The sequence below is a fragment of the Mustela putorius genome, unplaced genomic scaffold (genome assembly GCF_011764305.1).
Source record: "Mustela putorius furo isolate JIRA1106 unplaced genomic scaffold, ASM1176430v1.1 tig00003942_pilon_pilon_pilon, whole genome shotgun sequence".
Classification (NCBI taxonomy): domain Eukaryota; kingdom Metazoa; phylum Chordata; class Mammalia; order Carnivora; family Mustelidae; genus Mustela; species Mustela putorius.
Window position 1 is genome coordinate 17,859,385 of NW_025422087.1, and position 12,578 is coordinate 17,871,962.

Genomic DNA, 12,578 nt, shown 5'->3' on the forward strand with positions numbered 1-12,578 from the left:
TGTATTAAGCTTAACCTCAGGAGAGTAATACTCACGCAGAAACAATTTCCTCACCACTCACAAACTTTGCATAAGATACTGCTTTTCGGTGTCCTTTGAATACCATGATTGGCTGCTTAGTGTTACGAAGATCATAGTAGTGGACACAGTGATCTAAAACAAAGTAAAACAAAGCAAAAAGAGAAAAATGTAGTAAATGAAGAAACAGAAAGCAAAGCTCATTTTAAATGGTTTTGGTGCCTTTCATCAAAAGCTGAAGGGACAGTATCAAACCTATAACAGCAGAAAACTAAGTGCTATGATTTTCAAAAACAAGAAAGATATAGTAGCTTTTCTGTTTTCAATCTAGGAGATATGGCTGCATAAAAAGTATATACACATATGCCAACCTCAATCTGAAAGGGAGTTCCACTGGTATTTCCAGTGATCCTGGCTCTAAAACCAGAGTATTAAACATTCAAAGTAACTGAAAATTTTAAAATGTATCCTTACATTTATCCTATACATCCTTACAAATGTATAGATGTACCTTGTTTTAAAAGAAGGTAATATAAACATTTTAGGCTTCTGGTTAAAGATAATGCTATATAATTCCCTGCATTTGCTTTTTAAAAATACTTTCTTGAGACACATTTAACATATAATAAAACCAACTCACTGTTAAGTATACAATTCAATGATTTTTAGTAACTTTACCCAGTGGTACAACCATAGCCATAACTCAGTTTTGGAACAGTTTCCTCATCCTAGTAAGATCCATTTACCTATCACTCACTGCCCTAGGCAATCACTACATATAACTTTCTATTACCTTTTCTTACAATACATTCCTTTCAGACAATACATGGCTTCTATGTATGGCTTCTTACACTTTACATGAAGTTTCTGAAGTTCATCCATGTTTTAACACATGTCAATAGTTCATTCTTTTTTATTGCTAAATACTATCTATTATATGGATACTCCCAATTTGTCGACCCACTCATCAGGTGAAGGACATTTGTTTCCAGTTTTTGGTTATGAAAATTAATACTCCTATGAACAATCACATTTAAGTCTTTGTGAGGGCATGTATTTGGGTCTCAGGTAGATGTCTAAGACGTATTAATTACTGCATCATGAGGTAACTTTGTGTTTTTAAGAAACTGACAAACTGCTGACTGTACCATTTTACATTCCCATTAGTAAGACATGACGGTTCCAGTTCCTTTACAGTTCTTTGAAAATTTTGAATACAATTAAAAAATAAAAGTTTTACAAGTATTTTCAACCATTCTGTTGCTTGTCTTTCTTATCTTCTTAACAGTACATTTTGAAGCACAGAAATTTGGGATTTTGATAAGGTCCAATTTATCTTTTTCTCTTATAACCTCATAAAAACCTTTGACAGTTCCAAGGTCTTAAAGATTTTTCCTCTATTTTTTTGTAGTTCTGTTTTAGTTCTTACATTTAGGTCTATGATCAATTTTAAGTTATTCTTTCTGTATGGTGTGAAGCATAGGTCAAAGTTCATCTTTTTGCATGGGATGGAGCTGCATCCAGTTGTCCCAGCAAGAAGTGAAAACAAACCTTTTCTCTACTGAACTGCTTCAGCACCCTTGTTGAAAATGAACTGACTACTGGATTCATAATTCTACTCAAGTGATCTATATATGTCAACTTCCTGCCAGCACAATGTCTTATATAACTGTAACTTTAAAAAAGAAAAAAAGATTTCATTTATTTATTTTTAAAAGATTTATTTACAGGGAGCAGACAGAAGGAGAGGGAGAAATAATCTCAAGCAGATTCCCTGCTGAGCAACGAGCCTGACATGGGGCATGTGACCTTGAGCTCATGACCTGAGCCAAAATCAAGAGACAGATTCATAACCAACTGAGCCACCCAGACACCCCTAAGATTTTGTTTGTAAGTTAATTTCTACACCCAACAAGAGACCTGACTTAGAACTCCAAGATCAAGACTTGTATGCTCGAACGACTGAGCCAACCAGGAGCCCATAACTAACTGTAGCTTTAATATTTTGAAATTCAGTAGAAAAAAATCCTCCAACTTTGTTCTTTTGTAAGATTATTCTGGCAATTCCTGTCCTTTGCATTTCCAATAAATTTTCGATCAGCTTATCATTTCCTGGGAAAAAGCCTGCTGGAATTTTTACACAGATTGAGTTGAATCTATAACTCAATTGCAGGATAATTCTCTTACAATATTATGTCATCCAACCTATGAACAAAAAATGTCTGCATTTATTTATATCTGATTTAATTTCGCTCAGCAAATTTTTGTCATGTTAGTGTACAAGTCTTGCACTTACTTTATCAAATGTATTCCTTAAATATTTTATTCTTTTTGATGTTATTCTGAACAGAATCTTATTTTCAGGCTATATATTGTTCATGTTTAGAAAGATAATTTTTATACTGTTATTTTATTCTGTGGCCCACCTGAACAATTAATTGTTAGTTCTAATTTTTTTTTTAAAGATTCCTTAAGATTTCCTATATAGGGGATGGCATCACCTGCAAATAAAGACAGTTTAATGTTTTCTTTCAAATCTTATGGTTCCTTTTCTTCCTGGGCAGTACTAGCTAGAATCTCCAGTACTGTGCTGAACCAAAGGAGTCAGGTGAACATCCTTGACTTGTTCCTACTTGTAGGGGAAGAGCATTCAGTCTTTCATCAGTAACTATGATATTCCCTAGTAGTTTTTCAGAGACATCTTCTATCAAGTTGAGGAAGTTTACTGCTACTTGTTAAGAGTTTTAATCATCAACGGATATGGAATCTTGACAAATACCTTTTTTATGTTTATTGGAATGACTGTGTGATTTAAACTTTCTATTAATATGGTATGTTACATTGATTGATTTTTGGATATTAAACAAATCTGGTTACTCCTGGGATAAATCTCACACTGTCATAGTGATAATCTTTTAAATATACCATTGAATTTGCTTTGCTAATATTTTGTACAAGGAATTTGCATCTATACTAATATTTTAAAATATCAGTAAAATATATCAGTAAAAATATCAGTAAAATATCAGTCTATGAAAAATACTAGTCCGTTTCTATCCATGTGATATCTTGGGCCTCTGGTTTTGAAAATTCCTCAGGGAAGAATTTATGAACACTAGTATTATTTCTTATCATTTTATAAAATTTACCAGTGAAGCCATCTGGGTCTCTGCCTTTCTTTGTATGAGTACTATGTTACTCAATTTCTTTCCTTTTCATAGGTCTATTCAAGTTTTATACTTCCTCTGAGTCAATTCTGGTAATATGTGATGCTCTAAAATTTGTTCACTTCATCTACATTAAGATGGATACAGTTCTTCAGAGTATTCTACTGTAATTTTTTTAATATCTGGTCAGTCAGCAGTAACTTCCCTTTTTTTTTTTTTTTTAAGATTTTATTTACTTATTTAGACAGGGAGCATGTTAAGCAGGGGCAGAGGGAGAGAAAGATTCTCAAGCAGACTCCATGCTAAGCACAGAGCCCAATGCAGGGCTGGTTCCCAAGACCCTGAGATCATGAACTAAGCCAAAATCAAGAGGTGGACACTTAATTAACTAAACTGCTTAGACATCCCTCCCTCAATTTTAGTGATCTGTGTCTTTTTTTCTTAGTCTTCCTAAAGGTGTGCCAGTTGTGTTGCTGTTTCCAAAGAACCAACTTCTTTATTTTTATTTATTTATTTTTTTTTTTAAGGAGAAAGTGCAAGTGGGGAGGAGGGGCAGAGAGAGAAGGGGAGAGAGAATCCTGAGGAGGCTCCACATTCAGCATGGAGCCCATGTGGGACTTGATCTTATGACCTGAGCCAAAATCAAGATTTGGATGCTAACAAGACAGGATCAGGAGGGAGACAAACCATAAGAGACTCTTAATCTCATAAAACAAACTGAGGGTTGCTGGGGGGAGTTGGGGTAGGGAGGGGGTGGTTGGGTTATGGACATTGGGGAGGATATGTGATATGGTGAGTGCTGTGAAGTGTGTAAGTCTGATGATTCACAGACCTGTAACTCTGGGGCAAATAATATATTATGTGTTAATAAAAATAATTAATAAAAAAAAAAAGAGTTGGATGCTTAACTGACTGAGCCACCAAGGTGCTGCTCAAAGAACCAACTTTAGTTTTACTGATAGTTTTCTCTATCATTTTTCTGTTCACTATTTCATTAATTTCCACCCTATTATTTCCTCTTTCTGCTTGTCTTTGGCTTTATTATTCTTTTTTAGATTTTTTTTATGGTGAGAGCTTAGATTATTGAAGTCTCTCTGTTTTTTAATATAAACATTTGAAGACAGACATCTCTTCTATTTTTTTTTTTTAAGATTTTTAAGTAATCTCTAAATCCAACATGGGGCTCAAATTTACAACCCCAAGTTCAAGAGTCACAAGCTCCACTAACTGAGCCAGCCAGGCATCCAAAACTGACATTTCTTCTAGGCACTGCTTCAGCTGCTAGCAGAGATTCTTTTTTAAATTTTCGTTTAAAGATCATATTTATTTATTTAACAGAAACAGCAAGTGCACACAATTAGGTGGAATGACAGAGAGGTAGAGGGAGAACCAGGCTCCACAACAAGCAGACAGACCAACATGGCGCTTGATACCAGGACTGTGGGATCATGACCTGAGCCAAAGGCAGACACTTCACCAAATGAGAGACACAGGTGCCCCTGCTAGAGCAGATTTTAATATGATACTTTTATTTATATTCACTTCAAAATATTTTCTAATTTTCCTATTTTTTCTTTGACCAAAGGGTTATTTAGAAATTACCAAATATTTGTTAACATCCTAAATTAACTATTGTTAACTTCTAATTTAATTCCATTTAGTCAGAAAGTACGTCTTATTATTTCAATTCTTGAAAATGTATTAACATTATTATATGACCTAATATATGGTTTATCCTGGAGAATGTTCCATGTTTGCTTGAAAAGAAGGTATACTATACTGTTCATGAGTGTACTATATGTGCGTCCATTACATCAGGATGATACTGTTCTTCAATCTTCTACACACTTGCTACTCTTTTGTCCAGTTGTTCCGTCAGTTACTGACAGTAGAGTACTAAAGTCTCCAACTACTTTTGTTTAATTATCTCTTTCTCCCTCCAATTCCATAAATTATATATTTCAAAATAGTTCAAGTGTATGTATATTTATAATTGTTTTATCTTGCTGCTGAACTGGCCCTTTTATCATTATAAAACGGTTTGCTTTGTTTCTAGCACCAATTTTTACTTACAGTCTATTTTGTTCAATTTAAATATAGCCATGCCAGCTCCTTGGTTACTGTCTGCATGAAATGTCTTTTTCCATCTTTTTACTTACAATCTATTTGTGTCTTTGAATCTAAAGTTTATCTTATAAACAGTATGTAGTTGGCTGTTTTTTTCACCCATTCCACCAATCTCTGCAGCTTGGGAGTGTGTAATCCACTTACATTTAACATAATTACTTATATGATAGGATTTATACCTACAACTGTGCTTATTTGTTTCTCTTACATCTTTTTTGGTTCTATATTCCTCTTAGCCTTTTTTGTGTTAAACAGAAATCCCCCAGGATAACTCTTTTGTTTGTTATTGCTGTTTTTTTATTATTTTTAGAAGTTATTTTTATAGTGGTTTTCTGTATATTATAATTAGCATGTGAATTTTTAAAAATGTAGTTCAGATTATCACTAAGTTAATTTTAATATTTATGTGCAAATTTTGCTCTAATATAGCTCTTCTCTCCGACCCTGCCCTTTGTGCTAATATGGACATATATATTATATCATTTTACGGTATAAGTGTATGAACACAGTTTTATAATTATTTTACTTAGTTGCCTTTTTTGCTATTATTGTTAAAGAGAGGGAGAGAAAATCTTAAGCAGATTCCCAGCCTAGTGTGGAAACCATCACAGGGCTTGATCTTAGGACCCTGAGATCATGACCTGAGCTGAAATCAAGAGTCAGACACTCAACCAAACCACCCAGGTGCCCCTTAGTTGCCTTTTAAATCAGTTAGAACAGATAAATATTTGAACTCTCTTTTATTATACCAATATAATTATCTATACCCAGTGTTTTTTATTATTCTATATACATTTACATTACTATCTTATACCCTTTTCTTTCAGCCCGAAGGACTGTCTGTAGTATTTCTTGCTTGGTAGGTTTTCAAGAAAAGAACTTGCTGCGTTTTTGTTTATCTGAGAATGTCTTAAATTCTTCATTTTTTTCCCCCCCTGGGCAGTTGTGCTGGATACAAAACTCTCCTGACAATCTTCCTTTCAGCATTTAGAATGTATCTCACTGCCTTCTAACTTTCACAGATTCTGATGAGAAACTGCTAATCTTACGGAGGATTGCTTTTGTGCTGAGTTGCTTTTCTCTTGCCTGCCTTTGGTTTTAAATAGTCTGATGTGTTTAGGTGCCATATCTTTGAGTTTATCCTACTTTGAGCTCACTAAGCCTCTTTCTTGGGTATGTAAAATGATGTTTTTCATACAATTTGGGAAGATTTCTGGCCACTTTTCCTTTAAATATTTTTCCATCCCTTTCTCTTATTTCCTTATTTTCTGAAAGTCTATTTATGGTGGCATGCGTAATGGTGTCTCACAGATTTCCAAGGCTCCATTCATTTTTCTCCATTCTTAACTGGAAAATCACCATTGACCTATCTTCTAGTTCACTGATTCTTCAATTTGCTCATGAGCCCCTCTAGTGAATTTTTCATTTCAGTTATTACACTTTTCAACTACAGAATTTCTATTTGTTTTTCCTCTTTTTTTAATACTATTTGGTGAGATATATTTTTATATTTTTTCATTCCTTAATTATGTTTTAATTCAATGAATACACTTAATATAGATACTTTAAGGTCTCTATCTAGTAAGACCAATTATCACAGGGTAGTTTCTACTAATTTTTCCCGTTTCTTTGCATATGATAGTTTTTTTTATAAAAAGTAGACATTTTGATAAAATATAATGTGGTAACTCTGAAATCAGATCTTACCTCCCTCTCCTGGGACTTTTGTGACTTTGCTTTTGTTTTGGTTTTGTTGCCACTTATTTGTCTAAAGATTTTTCCAGAAGTGAATCTTTAGTCTGTAAATCATTGTTGTATGCAAACACTTAAGTCTTGACCGGCTTTCTTTTTAAAATTTCTGGCTTTTTCTTTTACCTAGATGAATAAAGTTTGTTCCTGGGTCAGCACTGCTAAGTAGCCACAAAGTTTTCTTAATTGTTTTAAGGCAGTATGTTTTCCACCCTTTGCCCAGGGCAACTATGTGTTAGGGCATCCTTTCAAAGATCAGGAACTTCTAAATCTCCATTATCCTTCACTTCTTACTTACAGAGTCGAGCAGAGGTAAGCAACTGGAGCCCTTTCCATTTTTTCCCGGGTAAGTACATTGGCCTGAACATGCAGAAAGCATTCTACATCCCAAAGCCCCTGTGGCTGTTTTGTTGCCCAGATCTTCCTTTTAAATTTTTGACTGGACTCCTATTTGCCCCATCTGGTATCACTGCCTTAGACAATTGTGATACTACATCTGATTGTTTTCAACAAGACTCTGGATACAGGTCTTTTCCCATGGAGACCAGTCTTACTAGATAGAGACCTTAAAGTATCTATATTAAGTGTATTCATTGAATTAAAACATAATTAAGGAATGACCAGTCAGGTCAAACAGAAAAAACATCTTGTGAATGTGGCTTTTTCCAGTACGCCATAAGACAGGTCAAACGTGACCATTATCTAGAAATGGGATTTTTTGACAAGTTCCCACACCAGCAGTTTTTCCTACTGGTGGCTACAAGGCTGCTGATTTTCAAGGCTTATAGGACACAAGTTAGCTCACTTTTTATAAATTTGCCTGTAGTTTTTATTGCTTATCTGGAAGAGTACTCCCACATTTTTTCTGTTCATTATTGCAACTGCATTAAGTGATCACCTCACTTGACAGCAATCAGCTTATTCTGTGGAGATATAAATGTATGTGGCAATTTGTTTGGCATGTGCTAAAGTAAAAATGGAAAAAAAAATCCTGCTTCAAGTGCCATCTCATGTTAAATTTATCAGTTACAAAAATTAAACTTCTCTTTGGCACTAATAATTCAAAATTGAAAAACATTTTTGTAAAGTAAGTCTTTAATTTGTTATTTTATAAAAGCCGAAGATAATTTGATGTAATAAAAATAGCATATTTAGTATAATAATATACTAACTTATTCTCAGGCTAATAAAAACAAAAGTAGTAATATATAAAAAATGAAGTGATATAAGTAAAGGTTAAATTACCTACTGTGTACTACAAAAAGACTTTACAGTAGTTGGGATGAGAAAAGTAGTGTAGAGACTAAGTATAAAATGGGGAATGTTTCTCTAGACATGGGAATCTCAAAAGAAACTGCACTATAGTAATTCAGAACCAGCTTACTATGTGCAGTGGTGATATATTTCAGCAAAACTTGTATTACTCCCTCATATTACTGTTACTATGTCATCATGCTGCTACTTTCTTTTTTCTCTTTTTGGTTTTTATTTTTACTGTATCTAATCAGAATCTGATTTAACTACAAATTGCTTAAGAACTAGGAACATATGAAAGTGGTCTATAGTTTTATATTTATCCATATAACTTAGTAACATTATGATAAAAATAGCTTAGGTCAGGTGGGAGGAGTCCTTAGTAATTTGCTTTCCACTATAAAAGGAAATTCTGAAATATTGCCGAAATTTTTTAAAACAGCTTAAAAATTTGAGGATTTAGTATATGCTCACATTTCTATTTCTTTTCTTTTCTTTTTTTTTAAAGATTTTATTTATTTATTTGACAGAGAGAAATCACAAGTAGTTGGAGAGGCAGGCAGAGAGAGAGAGAGGGAAGCAGGCTCCCTGCTGAGCAGAGAGCCCGATGCAGGACTCGATCCCAGGACCCTGAGATCATGACCTGAGCCGAAGGCAGCGGCTTAACCCACTGAGCCACCCAGGCGCCCTCTATTTCTTTTCTTTCCCCCAACTTATTTTGAAAAATTTCAAACCTACAGAAAAGTTGGAAGAACAATAAATTGTAGGGCGGCTGGGTGGCTCAGTGAGTTAAAGTCTCTGCCTCAGCTTCGGTCATGATCCCAGGGTCCTGGGATTGAGCCCCACATTGGGCTCTCTGTTCAGTGGGGAGCCTGCTTCCCTTCCTCTCTCTCTGCCTGCCTCTCTGTCTACTTGTGATCTCTGTCTGTCAAATAAATAAATAAAAATTCTTAAAAAAAATAAATTGAACAACTTTGTACTTTTCAATCTAGACTAAATAAATGTAAATGCTGTTACCATATTTGCTTTAGCCATCCCTCTACAAATAAACAAATGCACTCTTTTTTTCCCCCCATGAACCATCTATAAGTAAGTTTCAAACATCAGGATATTTTATGATAAAAACATCAGCACCTACCTTCTAAAAACAAGACAACTCTCCACAATACCACTGTCATACTCAAGATATTATGACATAAGAATATAATTTAGTATGGATTCTATATTCAAATATCCCAGTTGTTTAAAAGCTTCCTGATTAGATATTTATTTAATTTTGCTCAAGGGTCACTCACTGTATTTAGTTTCTATGTTTCTTCATTGTTTTATATATAAGAACTTCCCAACACTGTTATTTTTAAAGCATCTCAAGTGGTTGTTTTTTAGAATGTTCCACATGTCTGTATTTGAATGCTTTCTCATTATTATGTTCATACTAATATTTTTGATAAGAATACTATAAAGATTATCTTCCTACTTCATCATATCAGGAGTCATATAATGTCATCATTATGACAAATATGACATAATGTCAAATCATAATGACATCATTATGACAAAATGCCAAATTTGATTTCTCAGTTAAATGCTCCCATGGTCTTGGCAATGAAAAGAAAATTTACTTCTCTTTTATTTTAACCAAACTATGCTACATACACAACCATTAAGAGGAATACCAATAGAGAATAATTTCCAGTATAATTAATAATTTTCCTGTAGGGATATCACAAAGTGTTTCACCATAATATGTTAATCATTATTGATATAGTAAAGTAAGATGATGAAAATAATCTGTTTGGAATAGATGCAGAAATATCTTATTGAACTTAATGTTTAATAGAGTTCACTACCTTTACTAAAGTAACAATAAGAACTACAACTGAGAAGTTTAAGTTTTTATTTATTTCTTCTTTTTTTTTAAGATTTTATTTATTTGACAGACAGAGGTCACAAGTAGGCAGAGAGGCGGGCAGGGAGAGAGGGAGGGGGAAGCAAGCTCCCTGCTAAGCAGAGAGCCCGATGCGGGGCTCATTCCCAGGACCCTGGGATCATGACCTGAGCCAAAGGCAGAGGCTTTAACTCACTGAGCCACCCATGCGCCCCGAGAAGTTTGAGTTTTTAAATGCAGTTTATGACACAGCCATTCTACACTGTGTTCCAAAAAGCATCAGGTTCAATTTACATATACAATGGCCAGGGAGAGATCAAACTGAATTTCTGAACCTCTGAATTCTATTTTCAGGCTTCCCAGTTACTTCTCAGCCTATAAAAGTTCTCAGTGTCCTAGCTTTTGGGTATCATCATGATGGGGCTAAGGTGAGAAAGTAAGCTGGAAAAATCCTCATAAAAGTTTTCGTTAGGCAGGGCAAATAACTCCTGAGTATTTAAATACACACAGGTCCAGGGGCTCCTAACTGGCTCAGTCAGTAGAGCATGTGACTCTTGATCTGAGGTTTGTGAGTTCCAGCTCCATGCTGGAGGTAGAGTTTACTTAATTAAAAATAAATAAATAGTATGGGGAGCCTGTGGCTCCCAGTGGGTTAAAGCCTCTGCCTTCAACTCACATCATGATCCCAGGGTCCTGGGATCGAGCTCCGCATCGGGCTCTCTGCTCGGCGGGGAGCCTGCTTCCCCCTCTCTCTGCCTGCCTCTCTGCTTACTTGTGATCTCTGTCAAATAAATAAAAATAAATAAATAAAAATACACAGGTCCACTAGGTCCTGTTCTTTACCTCATATGACTATCATTTCTGATTTTAAAAGCAATAACTATGATTTTTTTTTACTGTCTTTAAGCCTTTGATGATATCCTCCTACAGCACACCTTAGAGATCTGAAAAAGAGTCAATCTTTAGAAACAAAAATATCAACCAAGTATACATTACATAATATAAATACATGCAGAATACTTAGGAAGCATTTCTTTTCTTTTTTTTTTTTTAATTTATTTATTTGACAGAGAGAGATCACAAGTAGACAGAGAGGCAGGCAGAGAGAGAGAGGAAGGGAAGCAGGCTCCCTGCTGAGCAGAGAGCCCGACGTGGGACTCGATCCCAGGATCCCGAGACCATGACCCGAGCCGAAGGCAGCGGCTTAATCCACTGAGCCACCCAGGCACCCCAGGAAGCATTTCTTTTTATAACAACTCCTCTGAATTTGGTTGTCAGATTTTTGTTCATCATGTGAGAAATAATCAGAAACTGTCTGCTTTTTTTTTTTTTTTTTTTACCAAATACAATAACCTGAGGGTTCCAACCTAAAGAAAACTTTAGACATACTAACCTTAGCCCACTACTACATAGCCTTTATTCTATAATCACCCTCTCTAATCCTTACCAATCCACAAGATACACAAACAGTTGTGACCTATAGTGTCACAAAAGTAGCACTACCTATCTGTATATTAGATTAAGCTACAAGCATCAAATCATCAGTAGTAAAAAATGAACAAAAAAGAATCCCAATTCCACACATAAAGCACTTGAAAGTTGACAATTTATCCTAATAACAAATAAAAGATGAACAGATTAAAAAATGAAAAACTCTTTCAGGATTCACAAGAGAGATGACGGCCCAGGTCTAACTGCTACCCTAAAGGTCAAAGAGACAAGTGAATGAATACGCCGGGATTCCTGAGGGGGAATGCCACGGAAAACAGTGCCTGGATATAAAAATCTGAACTGTAACTGATGAACTGTTGGAGGCTCATTGTGAGTAAGTCTGAGAGTTAAAAACTATGGCGGCGGGGGGCAGCTAGTCATAGGAGTCCTCCACAATTTTGTCAGATTTATTTCCAAGAGCTTGATCAAGTTCTCAAAGGTGGAAAACAGAGTATTTTTGGAGATGTAGCATCTGTATGATGCTCTAACGATGAATACATGTCATTATACATTCGTCCAAATTCAAACAATGTACAAAGCAAAAATGAAGCTTAAGGTAAACCTTGGACCTTGAGTGATTAGGATGTATCAGTGTAGGTTCAATAATTAAATGTACCACTCTGGAAAGGGATGTTGATAATGAGGGTATGCATGCATGTGGGAGTAGGAGGTGTATGGGAAATCTCTGTATCTTTCTCTCAACTGCTCTAAAAAAAATTCAGTTATGTACCTGCCAACTCTTAAAGAATCTCAAGAAATATAATTTGAATGAATTGTATGGATCAATATGAAAAAATGTTTTCATTTAGGTTTTCCATATTTATCTTTTTATTAAAACAGGGAGACAGTATATTAGTGAACTTTTAATATTAAATTTCAAAGCT

At 34.9% G+C, this 12,578-nt stretch overlaps 1 protein-coding gene across 3 annotated transcripts in view; it reads right to left on the minus strand.

The window, feature by feature from the left end:
- COP1 (COP1 E3 ubiquitin ligase) overlaps positions 1-12,578 on the minus strand; it is a 247,250-nt gene that overhangs the window by 58,935 nt on the left and 175,737 nt on the right. For all 3 annotated transcript variants that reach the window (XM_045069660.1, XM_045069659.1, XR_006603576.1), the window contains one exon: positions 36-153. In XM_045069660.1, the coding sequence (XP_044925595.1) occupies positions 36-153 (118 nt within the window). Of the gene's footprint in view, positions 1-35; positions 154-12,578 lie in introns of those variants that run through there.